This window comes from Pecten maximus, chromosome 19, assembly GCF_902652985.1.
Source record: "Pecten maximus chromosome 19, xPecMax1.1, whole genome shotgun sequence".
Classification (NCBI taxonomy): domain Eukaryota; kingdom Metazoa; phylum Mollusca; class Bivalvia; order Pectinida; family Pectinidae; genus Pecten; species Pecten maximus.
The window spans coordinates 20322138-20348658 of NC_047033.1; the positions used below are offsets into that span (position 1 = coordinate 20322138).

Below are 26521 nucleotides of genomic sequence, written 5' to 3' on the forward strand. Positions count from 1 at the left end.
TTTTGGGATGTAAATTCTGATAAAAGTAATTAGCATTGATTTGAAAACTTGCGGTATTCGACAACCCTCCATTGTCGCAGTGGTGACTCACAGGGAAGCCTTGCGATTGTGTCCACGCGCATGGATACTTCTCCATTTTTGTGCTGTCTAACTAACATGGTACCAGCTTGGTTTTTTTCATTAAGGTATTGTTCCTGCGACAACTCGTACATTTTATATGAAATTCATTACCGCATTCAATACAGAGGCCATAAACTCGATGTTATCAGGAGTGCCAGTGTTCTGTAAGATTATATGTATATACATTGTATATATACGGTCTGCATTTTACTGGCTTTTTGTTAGCATATATATCAGCTATTCCGCATGTGTTTATATAGATGTATACTAAATGTTTTATAATTTACAAAATGAAAGTGTATTCAAGTCAGAAGTCATATAAAACTAGATCGTCAATGTAAACAATATCCGAACATATTCACACGCCGGCATATAGAGTGATTCGCAAGTCAGAACAAAAGCACGTGACCCAAAATCTTGATAGGAAAATAAAGCGATCGGAATTGTTTACTGGTTTCGTTATTGAAGAGCAAAGTGAATTTTTTATTTAGCTGTATAATCCCGTTCAATCTGTAAGTAGTTGAAATAAAATCATAATGGCAGTTTACAGTTTGTCAAAATAAACAAATTAGCATTTGTTTTTTATTTTTTTTAGTATCACATTCGATGAATTACTGTTTTGCCCTTCCCGTGGGATGTATATACATCTGTATGTTTCATGGTTTTGTAAAAACAATATTGTAAATCACTTGAATTTCGCGAACTTACCTCCTTCGATATATTCACGAATGCATAATTTCGCTAACTATGATTAAGAAATGATTTTAAATTCGAAAATTATTAGCTATTAGAATCGTGGACTGTGCAGGACTCCCACACTTATATTTATAACCGATAGCTTGCGGTATGTCTTATTTTCGTACAAAAAATCGTGAAGGATTTTAGTTCGCGATTGACTCTCCTTAAGTATCAACGCGAAAATAAATCCCACGCAAAATTTAAGTGATTTACAGTACTTTGAAATATGCATTCGAAATCACCATAAGACGTCTAAGGAAAACATTGGATAACGTTACAAATACAAAACTATAGAAAAACTTAAATTCTTTTCAAATGTCGATAAACAGCGCACAAATAACATTAATTGTCAGTCTTAGCTTGTCTTTGGTATTGGCGTTGCTATTCAAATTGGTCTTATCCATGGACACCCCACGCACGCGCAAAGTGATTACATGTACTATAAACACGAACGTCACAATTAGTTGAGGGATGGGTATAAAATGTTACAAGATAAATCAGCTGCCAGCTATTAAATAACCCGTAATACATGAAATTACTTCTCCCGTTTAAGTTTCAACAATCGTACTGAAGGTACAATTTCGAAATTGTTTGTAATATGTCAAGAAATAGGCCAATACACTTTCTGATATTACCACCAATAACAGCCTCGGCTACAAAAACAAGTGAAGCTAGTAATTACTGAACCAAGTGAAGCTAGTAATTACTGAACCAAGTGAAGCTAGTAATTACTGAACCAAGTGAAGCTAGTAATTACTGAACCAAGTGAAGCTAGTAATTACTGAACTTCTAACTCACAATCGATATAATGAAAAGAGGCTGGTCCGAATCACAGGGACTTGACACGAATTTTCGACCTGTATTCCGTGTTATATTTGTATCAAGGGCAGAAACTCACTAGGAGAGAAGAACAATAGGCGATATATTTCAACCTATTTTCCCTACCATGCACTGAAGGGCCAAAACACCTCCTCGTTTAGTAAATTTGACGGCATTAGGAGCGTAAGATCCATGTATTTGCCAAGGATAATCAGCTCTCCATTAATGACAAAGCTTTAAATCTTATTTAACTGTGAAATATTAAGACTTTCTAAAAACATGCAATTTTTCGAAAAAGCGGCTACATGTACTGTATTTGAAAATCAGGATGAACAAAAAAAAAAAATCCTCTTTATTCTCTGTTAATGTGGTGTGACCTATAAGGAGAATTCTATTTTTGTTCAAAAACTTGCTTACAAGTAAAAAATGTTTTTAGGGTGCATCTTTATTAAACCAAAATATGGTAATTAGAACATTTGAAGAATAAATGTCATTAATGAAATGAAATCACTTAACGTTTTCTTGCAGTCATAAAATTATATTGGCTGAGAGGGTCGACAATGGATGATGAAAAATGTGAGTGATTGGTCATTTGTTTATTATCCAATCAACATGTAGATAAGAAAATCGAATTTGCTGCGAAGCATGTATGAAGCACCAGTTGGAAAATGGCCGCGCTTGTATTGAAGTGGGGAGCTGGATGATTACTTTCAATTCTAGACACTCCAACGCGATGCCCAATGGTTCATTAATGACTTTATGTTATTTTCGAAAAGTCGGTGTGGATTAATACTGTTCTACACTGTTACACGCCTCGGGATTGCGTTGTTTCAGTTGAAAAATTGGATCTGGGTCAAGTTATGCTCCACTACATCGATACTGTCGAAACAATTTTAGCAAATTGCAAATTGTATTATTGCGGCCAACTTCATCCTAAGGTCGAAATTTATATATGTATTTGAAGGGTAAGGATTCCCGTGCATATCGATACCTCAATTACATAAACGTGAACGATATTTTTTTGAGTTATGAATGTCAAAATAAAGGCTCTGCTGTCAAAAGGAAAATCTGGTTGTGTCTCCTTCAATGTCTACTCTAACGTAGCTCTGATGTTCGATTGGATATCTTTTTCTCTGAGGATATTAAACTGTATTTTATGTGAGTTTCATATCTAAATTTACGATAATGTCTACCAATTTCCTATAGTTAAGTAATTCTCTACATATTTTATTTCATATCTCGGACATACACTTTGCACTATTAGATTTGGTATTGTTTACATCCCTTACACAATATGGTCATTTAAGGATGTTTTATGTCCCATGATGCATATGTCAGATGGATGGACGATTTATAGTGTCGGCACAATGAAACATCAAGCTGAGAAACGTGTCTCAGTTTAATGTGGAAAATTGAATTATGAAAAATCCAAACACGTAAATACAGTTTACCTGCAAGCCTGTTAAACCCAAACAAAATTGTGTTTCAATGAAACTGAGCAAAATTACTTAAATTGTTTATCTGTTTGCCGCAACCTTTACGAAATTAGGTATTTTTTGTCTACATGCTCCATGAAGCTAAACCACATCACATTAAAACTTTATCTGTTCGCCCAATGAAGCTTGATCAAATAAAGTACAATACTTTATTGTGTATCGAATGAAGCTTGACTCAATAAAGTACAATACTTTATTGTGTAAGCAATAAAGCTTGACTCAATAAAGTACAATACTTTATTGTGTATCGAATGAAGCTTGACTCAATAAAGTACAATACTTTATTGTGTAAGCAATAAAGTTTGACTCAATAAAGTACCATACTTTATTATGTACTCAATGAAGCTTAACCAAATAAAGTACACTATTTTACTTTGAACGAAATGAAGTTGAACCTACTGAAGTACACTATTTTACTTTGAACGAAATGAAGTTGAACCTACTGAAGTACACTATTTCACTGTTTACCCAATGAAACTTAATCAAATAAAGTACACTATTTTATAGTTCACCCAATAAAGCTTGACCTAATAAAGTACACCATTTTATTTTGTTACAAATAAAGCTAAAACAAACAAAGTACACGTTTTAATTGGTTTAGCAATGATGCTCAATCGAATAAAAAACAACACTACTTAATAGTGTACTTTGGTGTGGTTCATTTTGGTTAACGTCCTATTAACAGCCAGGACCATTTAACGACGTGTCAGGTTTTGGAGGTGGAGGAAAGCCGGAGTACCCGGAGAAAAGCCTACAGTCAGTACCTGGCAACTCGCAACCCAGAGGTGGAGGGCTAGTGATAAAGTGTCGGGACACCTTAACCACTCGGCCACCGCGGTCCCTCTACTAATAGTGTACTCAATGATGCTTAACAAAATAAAGTAAACTATCTTCTTATATGCGCAATGAAGCTTGACTGTATAATGTACACTACTGTATTGCGTATCCAATGAAGCTTGACTGTATAATGTACACTACTGTATTGCGTATCCAATGAAGCTTGACTGTATAATGTACACTACTGTATTGCGTATCCAATGAAGCTTGACTGTATAATGTACACTACTGTATTGCGTATCCAATGAAGCTTAACCAATTTTTGTGTGCCCAATAAAGCTGAAGTAAATTACAATGCGTACGTTAAGCTTCAAGGTAAGGGGCTGGGGACTGAAGGCAAGGGGCAGGAGACTAAAGGTGAGGGGCTGGAGACTAAAGGTGAGGAGTCGGGGACTAAAGGTTAGGGGTTGGGGACTAAAGATGAGGGGTTGGAGACTAAAGGCAAGGGGATAGGTACTTAAGGTGAGGGGATTGGGACTACAGTTGAGGGTTTGGGGACTAAAGGTGAGGGGTTGGAGACTAAAGGTTATGGGTTGGGGACTAAAGATGAGGGGTTGGAGATTAATAGCAAGGGGCTGGAGACTAAAGGTGAGGAGTCGGGGACTAAAGGTTAGGGGTTGGGGACTAAAGATGAGGGGTTGGAGACTAAAGGCAAGGGGATAGGTACTTAAGGTGAGGGGATTGGGACTAAAGTTGAGGGTTTGGGGACTAAAGGTGAGGGGTTGGAGACTAAAGGTGAGAGGTTGGAGACTAAAGGTGAGGGGTTTGGGGACTAAAGGTGAGGGGTGGAAGACTAAAGGTGAGAGGTTGGAGACTAAAGGTGAGGGGTTGGACACTAAAGGTGAGGGGATTGGGACTAAAGGTGAGGGGCTGGAGAGTAAAGGTGAGAGGTTAGGGACTGGGGACTAAAGATGAGGGGTTGGAGACTAAAGGCAAGGGGATAGGTACTTAAGGTGAGGGGATTGGGACTAAAGTTGAGGGTTTGGGGACTAAAGGTGAGGGGTTGGAGACTAAAAGTTATGGGTTGGGGACTAAAGATGAGGGGTTGGAGATTAATGGCAAGGGGCTGGAGACTAAAGGTGAGGAGTCGGGGACTAAAGGTTAGGGGTTGGGGACTAAAGATGAGGGGTTGGAGACTAAAGGCAAGGGGATAGGTACTTAAGGTGAGGGGATTGGGACTAAAGTTGAGGGTTTGGGGACTAAAGGTGAGGGGTTGGAGACTAAAGGTGAGAGGTTGGAGACTAAAGGTGAGGGGTTTGGGGACTAAAGGTGAGGGGTGGAAGACTAAAGGTGAGAGGTTGGAGACCAAAGGTGAGGGGTTGGACACTAAAGGTGAGGGGATTGGGACTAAAGGTGAGGGGCTGGAGAGTAAAGGTGAGAGGTTAGGGACTAAATGTGAGTGGTTTGGGACTAAAGGTGAGGGGCTGGGAACTAAAGGTTAGGGGTTGGGGACTAAAGGTGAGGGGTGGAAGACTAAAGGTGAGAGGTTGGAGACTAAAGGTGAGGGGTTGGACACTAAAGGTGAGGGGATTGGGACTAAAGGTGAGGGGCTGGAGAGTAAAGGTGAGAGGTTAGGGACTAAATGTGAGTGGTTTGGGACTAAAGGTGAGGGGCTGGGAACTAAAGGTGAGGGGTTGGGGACTAAAGGTGAGGGGTTGGGGACTAAAGGAGAGGGGTTGAGGACTAAAGGTGAGGGGTTTGGGACTAAAGGTGAGGGGTTGGGGACTAAAGGTGAGGGAATGGGGACTAAAGGTGAGGGGTTGAGGACTAAAGGTGAGGGGTTGAGGACTAAAGGTAAGGGGTTGGGGACTAAAGGTGAGGGGTTGGGGACTAAAGGTGAGGTGCTGGAGACTAAAGGTGAGGGGTTGGGGACTAAAGGTGAGAGGTTAGGGACTAAAGGTGAGGTGCTGTGGACTAAAGGTGAGGAGTTGTTGATTTAAAATGAGGGGTTTGGGACTGTAGGTGAGGGGCTGGGGACTAACGTTAATTGGTTGGGGACTAAATGTGATGGGCTGGAGAAAAAGGTGAGGAGTTGGGGACTACAGATGAGGGGTTGGGGCTAACGGTGAGTGGTTTGGGAGTAAAGGTGAGTTGTTGAGGACTACAGGTGATGGGTTTTGGGACTAAAGGTGAGGAGTTGGACACTAAAGGTGAGGGGATGTGGACTAAAGGTGAGGGGTTGGGGACTAAAGGTGAGAGGTTGGGGACTAAAGGAGAGGAGCTAGAGAGTAAAGATGAGGGGATAATGACTAAAGGTGAGGGGTTGAGGACTAAAGGTGAGGGGTTGAGGACTAAGGTGAGGGGTTGGGGACTAAAGGAGAGGGGCTAGAGACTAAAGGTGAGGGGTCGGGGACTAAAGGTGAGAGGTTGAGGACTAAAGGAGAGGGGCTGGAGAGTAAAGGTGAGGGGATAAGGACTAAAGGTGAGGGGTTGAGGACTAAGGTGAGAGGTTGGGGACAAAAGGTGAGAGGTTAGGGACTAAAGGTGAGGGGTCGGGGACTAAAGGTTAGGTGTTGTGGATTAAAGGTGAGGAGTTAGGGACTAAAGGTGAGGGGTTGGGGACTAAAGGTGAGGTGCTGTGGACTAAAGGTGAGGGGTTGAGGACTAAAGGTGAGGGATTGAGGACTAAAGGTGAGGGGTGGGGACTAAAGGTGAGGGGTTGGGGCCTAAAGGTGAGGGGTTGTGGACTAAAGGTGGGAAGTTATGGACTAAAGGTGAGGTGCTGTGGACTAAAGGTGAGGAGTTGTTGATTTAAAATGAGGGGCTGGGGACTAACGGTAATTGGTTGGGGACTAAATGAGATGGGCTGGAGAAAAAGGTGAAGAGTTGGGGACTACAGATGAGGGGTTGGGGCTAAAGGTGAGTGGTTTGGAACTAAATGTGAGGGGTTGCGGACTACAGGTGATGAGTTGGGAACTAAAGGTGAGTGATTGAGGACTAAAGTTGAGGGGTTGAGGACTAAAGGTGAAGGGTTGAGGACTAAAGGTGAGGGGTTGAGGACTAAAGGTGAGGGGTTGGGACTAAAGGTGAGGTGCTGGAGACTAAATGTGAGGGGTTGGGACTAAAGGCGAGGTGCTGTGGACTAAAGGTGAGGAGTTGTTGATTTAAAATGAGGGGTTTGGGACTGTAGGTGAGGGGCTGGGGACTAACGGTAATTGGTTGGGGATTAAATGTGATGGGCTGGAGAAAAAGGTGAGGAGTTGGGGACTACAGATGAGGGGTTGGGGCTAAAGGTGAGTGGTTTGGAACTAAATGTGAGGGGTTTGGGACTACAGGTGATGGGTTGGGAACTAAAGGTGAGTGATTGAGGACTAAAGTTGAGGGGTTGAGGACTAAAGGTGAGGGGTTGAGGACTAAAGGTGAGGGGTTGAGGACTAAAGGTGAGGGGTTGGGACTAAAGGTGAGGTGCTGGAGACTAAATGTGAGGGGTTGGGGACTAAAGGTGAGAGGTTAGGGACTAAAGGTGAGGGGTTGGGGACTAAAGGCGAGGTGCTGTGGACTAAAGGTGAGGAGTTGTTGATTTAAAATGAGGGGTTTGGGACTGTAGGTGAGGGGCTGAGGACTAACGGTAATTGGTTGGGGATTAAATGTGATGGGCTGGAGAAAAAGGTGAGTAGTTGGCGACTACAGATGAGGGGTTGCGGTCTAAAGATGACGGGTTGCTGATTTAAGGTGAGGGGTTTGGGACTGCAGGGAGGGGCTGGGAACTAAAGGTGAGGGGTTGAGGACTAAAGGTGAGGGATTGAGGACTAAATGTGAGGTGTTGAGGACTAAAGTGGAGGGGTTGAGGACTAAAGGTGAGGGGTTGAGGACTAAAGGTGAGGGGTTGAGGACTAGAGGTGAGGGGTTGGGGACTAAAGGTGAGGGGTACAGGACTAAAGGTGGGGAGTTAGGGACTAAAGGTGAGGTGCTGTGGACTAAAGGTGAGGTGCTGTGGACTAAAGGTGAGGGGTAGGGAACTAAAGGTGAGAGGTTGAGGACTAAAGGTGAGGGGTTGGGGACTAAGGTGAGGGGTTGGGGACTAAAGGAGAGGGGCTAGAGAGTAAAGGTGAGGGGATAAGGACTAAAGGTGAGGGGTTGAGGACTAAGGTGAGGGGTTGGGGACTAAAGGAGAGGGGCTAGAGACTAAAGGTGAAAGGTCGGGGAATAAAGGTGAGAGGTTGAGGACTAAAGGTGAGGGGTTGGGGACTAAAGGTGAGGGGTTGAGGACTAAAGGTGAGGGGTTGGGGACTAAAGGTGAGGTGCTGTGGACTAAAGGTGAGGGGTTGAGGACTAAAGGAGAGGGGTTGGGGACTAAAGGAGAGGAGCTAGAGAGTAAAGATGAGGGGATAATGACTAAAGGTGAGGGGTTGAGGACTAAAGGTGAGGGGTTGAGGACTAAAGGTGAGGGGTTGAGGACTAAAGGTGAGGGGTTGAGGACTAAGGTGAGGGGTTGGGGACTAAAGGAGAGGGGCTAGAGACTAAAGGTGAGGGGTCGGGGACTAAAGGTGAGAGGTTGAGGACTAAAGGAGAGGGGCTGGAGAGTAAAGGTGAGGGGATAAGGACTAAAGGTGAGGGGGTTGAGGACTAAGGTGAGAGGTTGGGGACTAAAGGTGAGAGGTTAGGGACTAAAGGTGAGGGGTCGGGGACTAAAGGTTAGGTGTTGTGGATTAAAGGTGAGGAGTTAGGGACTAAAGGTGAGGGGTTGGGGACTAAAGGTGAGGTGCTGTGGACTAAAGGTGAGGGGTTGAGGACTAAAGGTGAGGGATTGAGGACTAAAGGTGAGGGGTGGGGACTAAAGGTGAGGGGTTGGGGCCTAAAGGTGAGGGGTTGTGGACTAAAGGTGGGAAGTTAGGGACTAAAGGTGAGGTGCTATGGACTAAAGGTGAGGAGTTGTTGATTTAAAATGAGGGGCTGGGGACTAACGGTAATTGGTTGGGGACTAAATGAGATGGGCTGGAGAAAAAGGTGAAGAGTTGGGGACTACAGATGAGGGGTTGGGGCTAAAGGTGAGTGGTTTGGAACTAAATGTGAGGGGTTGCGGACTACAGGTGATGAGTTGGGAACTAAAGGTGAGTGATTGAGGACTAAAGTTGAGGGGTTGAGGACTAAAGGTGAAGGGTTGAGGACTAAAGGTGAGGGGTTGAGGACTAAAGGTGAGGGGTTGGGACTAAAGGTGAGGTGCTGGAGACTAAATGTGAGGGGTTGGGACTAAAGGCGAGGTGCTGTGGACTAAAGGTGAGGAGTTGTTGATTTAAAATGAGGGGTTTGGGACTGTAGGTGAGGGGCTGGGGACTAACGGTAATTGGTTGGGGATTAAATGTGATGGGCTGGAGAAAAAGGTGAGGAGTTGGGGACTACAGATGAGGGGTTGGGGCTAAAGGTGAGTGGTTTGGAACTAAATGTGAGGGGTTTGGGACTACAGGTGATGGGTTGGGAACTAAAGGTGAGTGATTGAGGACTAAAGTTGAGGGGTTGAGGACTAAAGGTGAAGGGTTGAGGACTAAAGGTGAGGGGTTGAGGACTAAAGGTGAGGGGTTGGGGACTAAAGGTGAGGTGCTGGAGACTAAATGTGAGGGGTTGGGGACTAAAGGTGAGAGGTTAGGGACTAAAGGTGAGGGGTTGGGGACTAAAGGCGAGGTGCTGTGGACTAAAGGTGAGGAGTTGTTGATTTAAAATGAGGGGTTTGGGACTGTAGGTGAGGGGCTGAGGACTAACGGTAATTGGTTGGGGATTAAATGTGATGGGCTGGAGAAAAAGGTGAGTAGTTGGCGACTACAGATGAGGGGTTGCGGTCTAAAGATGACGGGTTGCTGATTTAAGGTGAGGGGTTTGGGACTGCAGGTGAGGGGCTGGGAACTAAAGGTGAGGGGTTGAGGACTAAAGGTGAGGGATTGAGGACTAAATGTGAGGTGTTGAGGACTAAAGTGGAGGGGTTGAGGACTAAAGGTGAGGGATTGAGGACTAAAGGTGAGGGGTTGAGGACTAGAGGTGAGGGGTTGGGGACTAAAGGTGAGGGGTACAGGACTAAAGGTGGGGAGTTAGGGACTAAAGGTGAGGTGCTGTGGACTAAAGGTGAGGTGCTGTGGACTAAAGGTGAGGGGTAGGGAACTAAAGGTGAGAGGTTGAGGACTAAAGGTGAGGGGTTGGGGACTAAGGTGAGGGGTTGGGGACTAAAGGAGAGGGGCTAGAGACTAAAGGTGAAAGGTCGGGGACTAAAGATGAGAGGTTGAGGACTAAAGGTGAGGGGTTGGGGACTAAGGTGAGGGGTTGGGGACTAAAGGAGAGGGGCTAGAGAGTAAAGGTGAGGGGATAAGGACTAAAGGTGAGGGGTTGAGGACTAAGGTGAGGGGTTGGGGACTAAAGGAGAGGGGCTAGAGACTAAAGGTGAAAGGTCGGGGAATAAAGGTGAGAGGTTGAGGACTAAAGGTGAGGGGTTGGGGACTAAAGGTGAGGGGTTGAGGACTAAAGGTGAGGGGTTGGGGACTAAAGGTGAGGTGCTGTGGACTAAAGGTGAGGGGTTGAGGACTAAAGGAGAGGGGTTGGGGACTAAAGGTGAGGGGTTGGGGACTAAAGGTGAGGGGTTGGGGCTAAAGGTGAGGTGCTGTGGACTAAAGGTGAGGAGTTGTTGATTTAAAATGAGGGGCTGGGGACTAACGGTAATTGGTTTGGGACTAAATGAGATGGGCTGGAGAAAAAGGTGAGGAGTTGGGGACTACAGATGAGGGGTTGGGGCTAAAGGTGAGTGGTTTGGAACTAAATGTGAGTGGTTGCGGACTACAGGTGATGGGTTGGGAACTAAAGGTGAGTGATTGAGGACTAAAGGTGAGGGATTGAGGACTAAACGTGAGGGATTGAGGACTAAAGGTGAGGGGTTGGGGACTAAAGGTGAGGTGTTGGGGACTAAAGGTGAGGGGTTGAGGACTAAAGTTGAGGGGTTGAGGACTAAAGGTGAGGGGTTGAGGACTAAAGGTGAGGGGTTGGGGACTAAAGGTGAGGTGTTGGAGACTAAAGGTGAGGGGTTGGGGACTAAAGGGGAGGTGCTGAAGACTAAAGGTGAGGGGTTGGGGACTAAAGATGAGAGGTTAGGGACTAAAGGTGAGGGGTTGGGGACTAAAGGCGAGGTGCTGTGGACTAAAGGTGAGGAGTTGTTGATTTAAAATGAGCGGTTTGGGACTGTAGGTGAGGGACTGAGGACTAACGGTAATTGGTTGGGGATTAAATGTGATGGGCTGGAGAAAAAGGTGAGTAGTTGGCGACTACAGATGAGGGGTTGCGGTCTAAAGATGACGGGTTGCTGATTTAAGGTGAGGGGTTTGGGACTGCAGGTGAGGGGCTGGGAACTAAAGGTGAGGGGTTGAGGACTAAAGGTGAGGGATTGAGGACTAAATGTGAGGGATTGAGGACTAAATGTGAGGTGTTGAGGACTAAAGTGGAGGGGTTGAGGACTAAATGTGAGGGGTTGAGAACTAAAGGTGAGGGGTACAGGACTAAAGGTGAGGGACTGAGGACTAAAGGTGAGGGGTTGGGAACTAAAGGTGAGAGGTTGGGGACTAAAGGTGAGGGGTCGGGGACTAAAGGTGAGGGGTTGGGGACTAAAGGTGAGAGGTTAGGGACTAAAGGTGAGGGGTTGGGGACTAAAGGCGAGGTGCTGTGGACTAAAGGTGAGGAGTTGTTGATTGAAAATGAGGGGTTTGGGACTGTAGGTGAGGGGCTGGGGACTAACGGTAATTGGTTGGGGATTAAATGTGATGGGCTGGAGAAAAAGGTGAGGAGTTGGCGACTACAGATGAGGGGTTGCGGTCTAAAGATGACGGGTTGCTGATTTAAGGTGAGGGGTTTGGGACCGCAGGTGAGGGGCTGGGAACTAAAGGTGAGGGGTTGAGGACTAAAGGTGAGGGATTGAGGACTAAATGTGAGGGATTGAAGACTAAATGTGAGGTGTTGAGGACTAAAGTGGAGGGGTTGAGGACTAAAGGTGAGGGGTTGGGGACTAAAGGTGAGGTGCTGGAGACTAAAGGTGAGGGGTTGGGGACTAAAGGTGAGAGGTTAGGGACTAAAGGTGAGGGTTTGGGGACTAAAGGCGAGGTGCTGTAGACTAAAGGTGAGGAGTTGTTGATTTAAAATGAGGGGTTTGGGACTGTAGGTGAGGGGCTGGGGACTAACGGTAATTGGTTGGGGATTAAATGTGATGGGCTGGAGAAAAAGGTGAGTAGTTGGCGACTACAGATGAGGGGTTGCGGTCTAAATATGACGGGTTGCTGATTGAAGGTGAGGGGTTTGGGACTGCAGGTGAGGGGCTGGGAACTAAAGGTGAGGGGTTGAGGACTAAATGTGAGGTGTTGAGGACTAAAGTGGAGGGGTTGAGGACTAAAGGTGAGGTGTTGAGAAGTAAAGGTGAGGGGTTGGGGACTAAAGGTGAGGGGCTAGAGAGTAAAGGTGAGGGAATAAGGACTAAAGGTGAGGGGTTGAGGACTAAGGTGAGGGGTTGGGGACTAAAGGAGAGGGGCTAGAGACTAAAGGTGAGGGGTCGGGAACTAAAGGTGAGAGGTTGAGGACTAAAGGAGAGGGGCTGGAGAGTAAAGGTGAGGGGATAAGGACTAAAGGTGAGGGGTTGGTGACTAAGGTGAGAGGTTGGGGACTAAAGGAGAGGGGCTAGAGACTAAAGGTGAGGGGTCGGGGACTAAAGGTGAGAGGTTAGGGACTAAAGGTGAGGGTTCGGGGACTAAAGGTTATGTGTTGTGGATTAAAGGTGAGGAGTTAGGGACTAAAGGTGAGGGGTTGGGGACTAAAGGTGAGGGGTTGGGGACTAAAGATGAGGGGTTGGGGACTAAAGGTGAGGGGTTGGGGACTAAAGGTGAGCGGTTGTGGACTAAAGGTGAGGGATTGAGGACTAAAGGTGAGGGGTTGGGGACTAAGGTGAGGGGTTGGGGACTAAAGGAGAGCGGCTAGAGAGTAAAGGTGAGGGGATAAGGACTAAAGGTGAGGGGTTGAGGACTAAGGTGAGGGGTTGGGGACTAAAGGAGAGGGGCTAGAGACTAAAGGTGAAAGGTCGGGGAATAAAGGTGAGAGGTTGAGGACTAAAGGTGAGGGGTTGGGGCTAAAGGTGAGGTGCTGTGGACTAAAGGTGAGGAGTTGTTGATTTAAAATGAGGGGCTGGGGACTAACGGTAATTGGTTTGGGACTAAATGAGATGGGCTGGAGAAAAAGGTGAGGAGTTGGGGACTACAGATGAGGGGTTGGGGCTAAAGGTGAGTGGTTTGGAACTAAATGTGAGTGGTTGCGGACTACAGGTGATGGGTTGGGAACTAAAGGTGAGTGATTGAGGACTAAAGGTGAGGGATTGAGGACTAAATGTGAGGGATTGAGGACTAAAGGTGAGGGGTTGAGGACTAAAGGTGAGGGGTTGGGGACTAAAGGTGAGGTGTTGGGGACTAAAGGTGATGGGTTGAGGACTAAAGTTGAGGGGTTGAGGACTAAATGTGAGGGGTTGAGGACTAAAGGTGAGGGGTTGGGGACTAAAGGTGAGGTGTTGGAGACTAAAGGTGAGGGGTTGGGGACTAAAGGGGAGGTGCTGAAGACTAAAGGTGAGGGGTTGGGGACTAAAGATGAGAGGTTAGGGACTAAAGGTGAGGGGTTGGGGACTAAAGGCGAGGTGCTGTGGACTAAAGGTGAGGAGTTGTTGATTTAAAATGAGCGGTTTGGGACTGTAGGTGAGGGACTGAGGACTAACGGTAATTGGTTGGGGATTAAATGTGATGGGCTGGAGAAAAAGGTGAGTAGTTGGCGACTACAGATGAGGGGTTGCGGTCTAAAGATGACGGGTTGCTGATTTAAGGTGAGGGGTTTGGGACTGCAGGTGAGGGGCTGGGAACTAAAGGTGAGGGGTTGAGGACTAAATGTGAGGGATTGAGGACTAAATGTGAGGGATTGAGGACTAAATGTGAGGTGTTGAGGACTAAAGTGGAGGGGTTGAGGACTAATTGTGAGGGGTTGAGAACTAAAGGTGAGGGGTACAGGACTAAAGGTGAGGGATTGAGGACTAAAGGTGAGGGGTTGGGAACTAAAGGTGAGAGGTTGGGGACTAAAGGTGAGGGGTCGGGGACTAAAGGTGAGGGGTTGGGGACTAAAGGTGAGAGGTTAGGGACTAAAGGTGAGGGGTTGGGGACTAAAGGCGAGGTGCTGTGGACTAAAGGTGAGGAGTTGTTGATTTAAAATGAGGGGTTTGGGACTGTAGGTGAGGGGCTGGGGACTAACGGTAATTGGTTTGGGATTAAATGTGATGGGCTGGAGAAAAAGGTGAGGAGTTGGCGACTTTAATCCACAACACATAACCTTTAGTCCCCGAACCCTCACCTTTAGTCCCTAACCACTCACCTTTAGCCCCAACCCCTCATCTGTAGTCCTGTACCCCTCAACTTTAGTCTCTAGCCCCTCCACTTTAGTCCTCAACACCTCACATTTAGTCCTCAATCCCTCACATTTAGTCCTCAATCCCTCACCTTTAGTCCTCAATCCCTCACCTTTAGTACTCAACCCCTCACCTTTAGTTCCCAGTCCCTCACCTGCAGTCCCAAACCCCTCACCTTAAATCAGCAACCCGTCATCTTTAGACCGCAACCCCTCATCTGTAGTCGCCAACTCCTCACCTTTTTCTCCAGCCCATCACATTTAATCCCCAACCAATTACCGTTAGTCCCCAGCCCCTCACCTACAGTCCCAAACCCCTCATTTTAAATCAACAACTCCTCACCTTTAGTCCACAGCACCTCGCCTTTAGTCCCCAACCCCTCACCTTTAGTCCCCAACCCCTCACCTTTAGTCCCCGACCCCTCACCTTTAGTCCCTAACCTCTCACCTTTAGTCCCCAACCCCTCACCTTTAGTCCCCGACCCCTCACCTTTAGTCCCCAACCCCTCACCTTTAGTCCTTAACCTCTCATCTTTAGTCCCCAACCCCTCACCTTTAGTCTCCAGCACCTCACCTTTAGTCCCCAACACCTCAACTTTAGTCTCCAGCACCTCACCTTTAGTCCCCAACCCCTCACCTTTAGTCCTCAACCCCTCACCTTTAGTCCTCAACCCCTCACCTTTAGTCCTCAACCCCTCACCTTTAGTCCTCAATCACTCACCTTTAGTTCCCAACCCATCACCTGTAGTCCGCAACCACTCACATTGGGGACTAAAGGTGAGGGGTTGGGGACTAAAGGTGAGGTGCTGGAGACTAAAGTTGAGGTGTTGGGGACTAAAGGTGAGGTGCTGGAGACTAAAGGTGAGGGGTTGGGGACTAAAGGTGAGAGGTTAGGGACTAAAGGTGAGGGGTCGGGGACTAAAGGTGAGGGGTTGGGGACTAAAGGTGAGGGGTTGGGGACTAAAGGCGAGGTGCTGTGGACTAAAGGTGAGGAGTTGTTGATTTAAAATGAGGGGTTTGGGACTGTAGGTGAGGGGCTGGGGACTAACGGTAATTGGTTGGGGATTAAATGTGATGGGCTGGAGAAAAAGGTGAGGAGTTGGCGACTACAGATGAGGGGTTGCGGTCTAAAGATGACGGGTTGCTGATTTAAGGTGAGGGGTTTGGGACTGCAGGTGAGGGGCTGGGAACTAAAGGTGAGGGGTTGAGGACTAAAGGTGAGGGATTGAGGACTAAAGGTGAGGGATTGAGGACTAAATGTGAGGGATTGAGGACTAAATGTGAGGTGTTGAGGACTAAATTGGAGGGGCTAGAGACTAAATTTGAGGGGTACAGGACTACAGATGAGGGGTTGGGGCTAAAGGTGAGTGGTTGAGGACTGCAGGTGATGGGTTGGGGCTAAAGGTGAGTGGTTGAGGACTACAGGTGATGGGTTGGGAACTAAAGGTGAGGGGTTGAGGACTAAAGGTGAGGGGTTAGGGACTAAAGGTGAGGGGTTGGGGACTAAAGGTGAGGGGTTGGGGACTAAAGGTGAGAGGTTGAGGACTAAAGGTGAGGGGTTGAGGACTGAAGGTGAGGGGTTGAGGACTGAAGGTGACGGGTTGAGGACTAAAGGTGAGGGGTTGAGGACTAAAGGTGAGGGGTTGAGGACTGAAGGTGAGGGGTTGAGGACTAAAGGTGAGGGATTGAGGACTAAATTGGAGGGGCTAGAGACTAAAGGTGAGGGGTACAGGACTACAGATGAGGGGTTGAGGACTAAAGGTGAGGGGTTCGGGAAGAAAGGTAAGGGGACTTAAGTATAAGTCACGATTCGATCTTGAAACTTAGTTTTGTTGATCAAATCTAATTTCAATTTGCGATTTTGCTGGTTAACTGTTTTATCTATGTATTACATACATATACATGTCTTCTATCATATCATCAATATAGAGGAGCTTACTCTCGTTGTTACGCAATATGAAATTTATTTAACGAGTTTACTAATTTGTTAACTATGTGTGCCATAAACGAGGTCACTAAATACTATATTTAACAGCGAGGAGTGTAAGATTCTGTTTATCACATAATTCGTATTTATGAGAAAAAAAAGGAAAAACATCTCCAATCAGTTTCAATACAAGAAAGTATTTTGACTCGAACGGTATGATTTTTCTACAGAGACAATCGTGCTTAATCATGAATTAATTCTAACGTCTGAAATGAGAAATGTTCTGCCGTCAGCCAAATATCTTTATAAAGTTATACGGGTATACTTGAGTTCATAATATATAACACATGTACACATAATAAATTATATATATTTGTAAAAAAAAAAACAAAAAAAAAACAAAAACAAAAAAAATAAATAAATAAACTAAAATAAAATTTCGTAACGAGGTCAATGGATAGCAAAACATGGACGTGACGTACCTTCCAATGTCCCTTTCACAGTCCGGTGCTCCTACAAAATATCAGTTTTATGTAAAAACAATGAGATGGCCTGGGCATGATCCATCACGGACTTCCGAGACATAGCTGAACGTGGTGGTGTCGATTCCTATGAGGATTACACAGGCCCTGTACATACTGGGAGGTGTTCAGAACCATCTCATTGATCTGTTACCAGCTTGTAACTAGAAGGCCAGAGAGACGCACGATTGTAGTTAATTACAAGTGGGCAGAACTTCGCTATATATACAACACATTTAGAAATCTATTTTTAGATATCTTTTGATATTCGACTGAAAATTAAAAGGGAAATAATGTTACCAATGTTTATGAAAGGTTTATGTTTTACGTCGTAGCTTTGATGCAAATATACAAGTAGCGATATATGATTAGATAGAACGTAAGAGGGTCAAACTTTAAGTCGTGATGTGTTTCAAATAAAGAGATGTAGAATGGTACAAATTATGTCGGTGGATGAAAGTTCAAAGAATCTTGCAAACAGGTGAATGGCACATTTTCATTATTTACCAAATAAATATAACAAAAATGTACTACCAAAGGTGTACAAATCTAGAAGGAATCTAGGGCCATCAAAATGGGCCGAACAAACGAAAAACAAACAAAAATAACAGGGAATACCAATATAGCAACGAAATTGTAATTCTAATAAAAAATCTATAATTCAAAATCTATAATTCAAAATCGATAATTCAAAATCTATAATTCAAAATCGATAATTCAAAATCTATAATTCAAAATCGATAATTCAAAATCTATCATTCAAAATCGATAATTCAAAGTCGATAATTCAAAATCGATAAAACGAAAACAGAATACAAACAAATACATAGATCTGAATGGAGACTTAGAAAAGGATGATCGCGTATTAATCCTACAATTTGATCAACTGTACACGTATTTGTTGTCGTAAGAACATAACTCACGTGTATACAATCTGAATTCACACATGTCATGCTGGGTAACGGCAAATCTTGGGACTAAAGCCTACCAGTAGAACACCAAACAATCTCAAATGGTTGTACAAAATACGGATAGGAGTATATCACAATTGAACGCGAATACAGTTATGTATACATTACATGATCTATATGAATATGTATCATCGTTAGATATGAATTCATGAATAAATAAAAATTAATGAATGCAAAACAGTTTTATACAGCTGTTACATGCACGTTGTCCTAAGACTTGTTTGTGATTCAATAAGGGATTCTGCTGGTTTCCGTTGCTTCGCGATCAGCCGTTTTATATTTCGTGTTTTGTATTTATTTGGTCGCTGTTGGCTTTCCGTTTGTGTTGGTTTGTCATTGATATTTGTCTCAGTGTTTACTGTATACATATACAGTTTAAAAAATAAAAACATGCCTCTTTATCCTTGACGCTGTCCCTGTGTGTTGACATTCCTCCGTACTCTTTATCCTTGACGCTGTCCCTGTGTGTTGACATTCCTCCGTACTCTTTATACTTGACGCTGTCCCTGTGTGTTGACATTCCTCCGTACTCTTTATACTTGACGCTGTCTCTGTGTGTTGACATTCCTCCGTACTCTTTATACTTGACGCTGTCCCTGTGTGTTGACATTCCTCCGTACACTTTATACTTGACGCTGTCCCTGTGTGTTGACATTCCTACGTACACTTTATACTTGACGCTGTCCCTGTGTGTTGACATTCCTCCGTACACTTTATCCTTGACGCTGTCCCTGTGTGTTGACATTCCTCCGTACACTTTATACTTGACGCTGTCCCTGTGTGTTGACATTCCTCCGTACACTTTATACTTGACGCCGTCCCTGTGTGTTGACATTCCTCCGTACTCTTTATCCTTGACGCTGTCCCTTTGTGTTGACATTCCTCCGTACACTTTATCCCCGACGCTGTCCCTGTGTGTTGACATTCCTCCGTACACTTTATACTTGACGCTGTCCCTGTGTATTGACATTCCTCCGTACACTTTATCATTTACGCTGTCCCTGTGTGTTGACATTTCTCGTACACTTTATACTTGACGCTGTCCCTGTGTGTTGACATTCCTCCGTACACTTTATACTTGACGCTGTCCCTGTGTGTTGACATTCCTCCGTACACTTTATACTTGACGCTGTCCCTGTGTGTTGACATTCCTCCGTACACTTTATCCTTGACGCTGTCCCTGTGTGTTGACATTCCTCCGTACACTTTATACTTGACGCTGTCTCTGTGTGTTGACATTCCTTCGTACACTTTATCCTTGACGCTGTCCCTGTGTGTTGACATTCCTCCGTACTCTTTATACTTGACGCTGTCCCTGTGTGTTGGCATTCCTCCGGACACTTTATACTTGACGCTGTCCCTGTGTGTTGACATTCCTCCGTACACTTTATACTTGACGTTGTCTCTGTGTGTTGACATTCTCCATACTCTTTATACTTGACGCTGTCCCTGTGTGTTGACATTCCTCCGTACACTTTATACTTGACGCTGTCTCTGTGTGTTGACATTCCTCCGTACACTTTATACTTGACGCTGTCCCTGTGTGTTGACATTCCTCCGTACACTTTATACTTGACGCTGTCCCTGTGTGTTGACATTCCTCCGTACACTTTATCATTTACGCTGTCCCTGTGTGTTGACATTTCTCGTACACTTTATACTTGACGCTGTCTCTGTGTGTTGACATTCCTTCGTACACTTTATACTTGACGCTGTCCCTGTGTGTTGACATTCCTCCGTACACTTTATACTTGACACTGTCCCTGTGTGTTGACATTCCTCCGTACACTTTATCGTTTACGCTGTCCCTGTGTGTTGACATTTCTCGTACACTACTTGACGCTGTCTCTGTGTGTTAACATTCCTTCGTACACTTTATACTTGACGCTGTCCCTGTGTGTTGACATTCCTCTGTACACTTTATACTTGACGCTGTCTCTGTGTGTTGACATTCCTCCGTACTCTTTATCCTTGACGCTGTCCCTGTGTGTTGACATTCCTCCGTACACTTTATACTTGACGCTGTCCCTGTGTGTTGACATTCCTCTGTACACTTTATACTTGACGCTGTCTCTGTGTGTTGACATTCCTTCGTACACTTTATACTTGACGCTGTCCCTGTGTGTTGACATTCCTCCGTACACTTTATACTTGACACTGTCCCTGTGTGTTGACATTCCTCCGTACACTTTATACTTGACGCTGTCCCTGTGTGTTGACATTCCTCCGTACACTTTATCCTTGACGCTGTCCCTGTGTGTTGACATTCCTCCGTACACTTTATACTTGACACTGTCCCTGTGTGTTGACATTCCTCCGTACACTTTATACTTGACGCTGTCCCTGTGTGTTGACATTTCTCGTACACTTTATACTTGACGCTGTCTCTGTGTGTTGACATTCCTTCGTACACTTTATACTTGACGCTGTCTCTGTGTGTTGACATTCCTCCGTACACTTTATACTTGACGCTGTCCCTGTGTGTTGACATTCCTCCGTACACTTTATCATTTACGCTGTCCCTATGTGTTGGCATTTCTCGTACACTTTATACTTGACGCTGTCTCTGTGTGTTGACATTCCTTCGTACACTTTATACTTGACGCTGTCCCTGTGTGTTGACATTCCTCCGTACACTTTATACTTGACGCTGTCCCTGTGTGTTGACATTCCTCCGTACACTTTATACTTGACGCTGTCCCTGTGTGTTGACATTCCTCCGTACACTTTATCATTTACGCTGTCCCTGTGTGTTGACATTCCTCCGTACACTTTATCCTTGACGCTGTCCCTGTGTGTTGACATTCCTCCGTACTCTTTATACTTGACGCTGTCCCTGTGTGTTGACATTCCTCCGTACTCTTTATCCTTGACCCTGTCTCTGTTTGTTGACATTCCTCCGTACACTTCATACTTGACACTGTCCCTGTGTGTTGACATTCCTCCGTACTCTTTATCCTTGACCCTGTCTCTGTTTGTTGACATTCCTCCGTACACTTTATACTTGACGCTGTCCCTGTGTGTTGACATTCCTCCGTACACTTTATACTTGACGCTGTCCCTGTGTGTTGACATTCCTCCGTACTCTTTATCCTTGACCCTGTCTCTGTTTGTTGACATTCATCCGTACACTTTATACTTGACACTGTCCCTGTGTGTTGACATTCCTCCGTATTCTTTATACTTGACCCTGTCTCTGTTTGTTGACATTCCTCCGTACACTTTATACTTGACGCTGTCCCTGTGTGTTGACATTCCTCCGTACTCTTTATCCTTGACGCTGTCCCTGTGTGTTGACATTCCTTCGTACTCTTTATACTTGACGCTGTCCCTGTGCGTTGACATTCCTCCGTACTCTTTATCCTTGACGCTGTCCCTGTGTGTTGACATTCCTCCGTACTCTTTATACTGGACGCCGTCCCTGTGCGTTGACATTCCTTCGTACTCTTTATACTTGACGCTGTCCCTGTGCGTTGACATTCCTCCGTACTCTTTATCCTTGACGCTGTCCCTGTGTGTTGACATTCCTCCGTACACTTTATACTGGACGCCGTCCCTGCGTGTTGACATTCCTCCGTACACTTTATCCTTGACACTGTCCGTGTGTGTTGACATTCCTCCGTACACTTTATACTTGACGCTGTCCCTGTGTGTTGACATTCCTCCGTACACTTTATACTTGACGCCGTCCCTGTGTGTTGACATTCCTCCGTACACTTTATCCTTGACACTGTCCGTGTGTGTTGACATTCCTCCGTACACTTTATACTTGACGCTGTCCCTGTGTGTTGACATTCCTCCGTACACTTTATACTTGATGCTGTCCCTGTGTGTTGATATTCCTCCGTACACTTTATACTTGACGCCGTCCCTGTGTGTTGACATTCCTCCGTACACTTTATACTTGACGCTGTCCCTGTTTGTTGACATTCCTCCGTACTCTTTATCCTTGACGCTGTCCCTGTGTGTTGACATTCCTCCGTACTCTTTATACTTGACGCTGTCCCTGTGTGTTGACATTCCTCCGTACTCTTTATACTTGACGCTGTCCCTGTGTGTTGACATTCCTACGTACACCTTATCCTTGGTGTTGCCGGTTTACGTTTTATCATTGATTGTCTCGCGACGCTGCCATTTCCTGTCAATTTCTTGTGTTTTATCCTTGCTACTTTCATTTTTTATGTATTCTAAACTTCCATTGACCTTGTGAGGTGGTACCTTAATTTACCCTCAATCTTTGACGAAATCTTGATTTAGCCATTTTACGTCCTTTGTACTTCTTGACGCTGTGATACGTCTATATAGCTTTCATCTTGATGTACATTTCACCATTATATATATTTCACCATTATATATATTTCACCATTATATATATTTCACAATTATGTATATTTCGCCATTATGCATATTTCACATTCTTATACATTTCACGTTTTCATAAATTTTACTTTTATGTATATGTCACATTTATGTAAATTTCACCATTATGTATATTTCATCATTATGTATATTTTACCATTATGTATATTTCACCTTTATGTATATTTTACCATTATGTATATTTCATCATTATGTATATTTTACCATTATGTATATTTCACCTTTATGTATATTTCACCATTATGTATATTTCATCATTATGTACAGTATATTTCACCATTGTGTATATTTCACCATTATGTATATTTCACCATTATGTATATTTCACCATTAGGTATATTTCACCATTGTGTATATTTCACCATTATGTATATTTCACCTTTATGTATATTTCACCATTATGTATATTTCATCATTATGTACAGTATATTTCACCATTGTGTATATTTCACCATTATGTATATTTCACCTTTATGTATATTTCATCATTATGTATATTTCATCATTATGTATATTTCATCATTATGTATATTTCATCTTTATGATTGTTTCTTTCACCTTTTATATATATACATTTCACCTTTTCATAAATTTTACTTTTATATATATTTCACCTTTATGTATATTTCACCTTTATGTATATTTCATCATTATGTATATTTTACCATTATGTATATTTCATCATTATGTATATTTCATCTTTATGTAAATTTCATCTTTATGATTGGTTTCTTTCACCTTTTATATATATATATTTCACCTTTATGTACATTTCATCTCTATCTACATTGTATATTTCATTTTTACGCTTATTTCACCCTTAGTTCCTTATTATGTTCCTTTTACCTTTATGTACATGACATCCTTATGTATATTCATGTACCTTGACGTACTTTGATTGAAGCCGTGATTGTTGATATGCCATGTACTTCAGCATTGGTGCTGTAATGCTATGTACATATGTACATAGTCACCCAAATGTATTTATGACCTTTCCGATTCCTAAAAGGACATTTTTTTCTAATTTGCGTCATCGTAATGCTTTGCCGCCTCTGTGATCATGTGTTATAACCATAATGATGTTATCAACCGTCATCTGTATCTCCTTTAATACATTTGTATCTTTAATTTACGTTTTATGTTTAACGAACGTATTCATGGACTAAGAAGAATTGTAACGAATTTCATCTGGATGATTACAGCTTATGATGAAAAGAATTTAAATGTCACGATTCGAATTAAATCTAGAAATGCATAATTGAATCAAGATGGTTTTGTTGCCTTTAAAACATGTATTTAAATATTTATTTTTTTAATCATACCTTTGAATTTTTTAAAGCAACGCAGTTTATTTTTGTACAGTAAACAAAATATAATCGCTGGCATTATTTGATTAATTTTCCTCGGTAATAGTACTTATTTAGATGTCACAGAAACTACAAAAAACAGTCGTAGCAAAATCAACGCGATATCAGCAGAGATGGAAGCCAGTTAATTAATGTCGTGATCATTCCATAGCATAATGAAACGGTAACTCTGCTTAATAGTAACAGGTTTTAAAATGAGCAATTTTTGTATTCAAAGTATCAACAGAAATAGAAAATGTTTCAAATGTGACAAAAATGACAATTCAGAAAGAATTGACGTGATAGCAGGGTACTGCTTGTTTGTTGGGTGAAAATATCGCTCAGCCAACAGCCAATGTCATTTTGAGTCTCCTTGGTCTTCGTTGCAAGTTCGAAACCCACGTGGGGCAGTTGTCTGGTACAGACCGTAGGCCGGTGGTTTTTCTCCGGGTACTCCGGCTTTCCTTCATCTCTAAAACCAGGCACGTCCTTAAATGATCCTGGCTGTTAAAAAAACGCCTTGAAATAGTTTGAGGGTGACATTCCCAGCAACACACTGGAGGAAAACCACAGAATATTTGCGGGTAAAGTGTTCCGCCAATGACACAACCACGACTTTACCGAACCGTCATGATTTCTTCCTCCTGAGAAACACAAGCCAACCTATAGGGATCGTACCACACAAAGATATACCTATATGATATGATGATTCACAATCCAACGAATTGTGTTCTCGCCAGTTTTAGATTCTTCTTGATCCAAAATTTGTCACCTCTAATGTCACTGAGGAAGAATGAAGATGCTGTACGATGAAATGGGTGGACGGCACGTGAGCCATTTCAGTGTAGTGACAACATACAATGAGTACAATGTCCACCAGTTGGCCGGTCATTCATGAACACCGCCTTCAAATATCTGATTATTTTAAAACGACTTAAAACAATACTAAAAAGATGTTTTATTTCGAGAAACATATCAACATATCTGATAGTTGTAGGTTTTTGGTCCTTATTATTTATTTATTTGAATGCTTCGCTATAGAAACCATCGCTCTTATGATTGTACATGTCACAATTACTAGTTCAAAACTCTTGCCTCCAAATCAATCAATGATAAAGTCGTCGAGATTTTAAATTATGTCCATGAAATATCAAATTAAACAAAACGCTCGATCTTTTAACATATTTTTGAGGTCATTTATCCTTTTATATGCCCTCATTACATTGCCAGGAACCTGAAGAAGGCTGCTTTATTTTTCCGTGGCGTATGTCAGAAACAAACACAAGCGATATAGCGACCTAAATATACTAATGACTAAACAAGATATTGACTTACATCTCTTTTGATGGCGTGTTAAATCTTTACTTACAAAGGTACTCGATATATAGAGACAATAGTTCACTCGTTTCGGGGAGATTAAAGGAAAACCTGTACAATGAAAAACGCGAGGATTAATCATATGACAAAATTAAAAAATATTTTTGTTTTCATGGAATTTTCGATGGTTCAGATAATTCATTAAAGTAAGATGAGAAAACGTTTTATAACAATGCAAAGGACATCCGCCGACGGACTGGAGCGGTCCGGAATCTTTATTTCAAAGAAACACTTATTGTTTCATTACTACGGGCTTCATATTTATCATAATGAAGATTTATTAGTATTTTATTAAAGTATACATTTTCCAACTTTTAATCATATTAACTTACACAAAGGCTGACCAGTCAATTAATTACTTTCAGAGTTAATTAATTCATAGGGGGACTTAACAGAAGCTATCGTTGCTTGGCTTCCTGTGCCATCTTACACCGCTACTATCTCCGTAACTGAATATAATACTGAAATACTCAATTATTTGTTATAGAAATAGTATAGAGTGCAATTCTCCAAACGCAAAGAATGCTAAAAAGATTTTCGCTCAAATGAGATTATTACTAAAATAAGATTACTAATGATATATGATTACCGTTAAATAAGATCACCGCTGGAATTTAAACATGATACAATTCGAGTCGACACTATGTCGTGGACGTGTTTCGGAAAGACTAAGTAAAATTGAACGACAATTTCAGTAACAGGCACATCTGCCCTGTCGATTTTATCGACATCAGAACGAGACAGTTATGTTTCCCATGAAGGTTCAGCATGGAAAGTGAAGAAGGGCGTATCACGTATCACTATATACACTATATAACCTAGTTACAGACACGATAGTCTTCCTTACATGAGCAATTCCGTAACTCAAAGACCAAAATAAGCCAGTTCAGCAGGATGGGAAATGCACCGACAACGAGTGGGAGAAAAGTGATGTATTGAGCCATTTACAATGTTTGTGATGATGTCAGGTCTGAGGCCACTACTAGGAACAAAAACTATTACGCTGGCAGGAATCATTCCTAATTGGTCTAAATATTTTATTAATTAGATTGTTATTTTAAGAATAAACCGAGTAAAGACATTATTCATAATAGAAGTCTTCTAAATAAAGAGTTATCTCTAGCTTCAACCTAGAAACATCATCTTGCTCATTAAAATAGATTGGCTTAGCTTTGATCAAATTTGAATGAATAAAATGTGCAATTCGCTGTAATTACTTTCTGATCTGTGTTCAATAATCAATACAACATCATTAGTAAAGGGTAAAACAAATGCTACATGAATCAATTTCATAATTTATAATAGATGAAATAGCAGCATGCTGGTAGGATAACGCTGGCTTACGGTCGTTATAAACAGTTACATAATAGATCAAAATAATGAATAGTCATAACGATGTATTGAATGTAAAACGATTCTTTTTTTGCAATATTGAAACAATTGTATATATACATTACTAGATATATTCAAGTTTATATGCGCAATGTTGTTAAGTACGTTTTTCATTGATTGTGAAAGTTAAACGAAGGAGGATTAGCCTAGCTTGCTTTTATATTGATTAATGTCCTATCGTCAGCTTTGGTCATTTATGGATGTCCTC

At 43.0% G+C, this 26521-nt stretch overlaps 3 protein-coding genes across 3 annotated transcripts; all 3 read right to left on the reverse strand.

The window, feature by feature from the left end:
- Positions 1-18173: 18173 nt before the first annotated feature.
- Positions 18174-18788, reverse strand: LOC117317456. The gene has a single exon (XM_033872267.1). It carries the CDS (start codon positions 18786-18788, stop codon positions 18174-18176), a length of 615 nt encoding a protein of 204 aa, XP_033728158.1.
- Positions 18789-20329: 1541 nt separating this feature from the next.
- On the reverse strand, positions 20330-20938 carry LOC117317457. The gene has a single exon (XM_033872268.1). It carries the CDS (start codon positions 20936-20938, stop codon positions 20330-20332), a length of 609 nt encoding a protein of 202 aa, XP_033728159.1.
- LOC117317458 lies at positions 20939-21883 on the reverse strand. The gene has a single exon (XM_033872269.1). It carries the CDS (start codon positions 21881-21883, stop codon positions 20939-20941), a length of 945 nt encoding a protein of 314 aa, XP_033728160.1.
- Between the last annotated feature and the right edge of the window lie 4638 nt (positions 21884-26521).

What these genes read in the sequence shown, in the direction of transcription:
- LOC117317456 (XM_033872267.1), bottom strand. Translation starts at nt 18,788, where the DNA reads ATGTCAATACACAGGGACAGCGTCAAGTATAAAGTGTACGGAGGAATG.
- LOC117317458 (XM_033872269.1), bottom strand. Translation starts at nt 21,883, where the DNA reads ATGTCAACACACAGGGACAGCGTCAAGTATAAAGAGTACGGAGGAATG.
- LOC117317457 (XM_033872268.1), bottom strand. Translation starts at nt 20,938, where the DNA reads ATGTCAACAAACAGAGACAGGGTCAAGGATAAAGAGTACGGAGGAATG.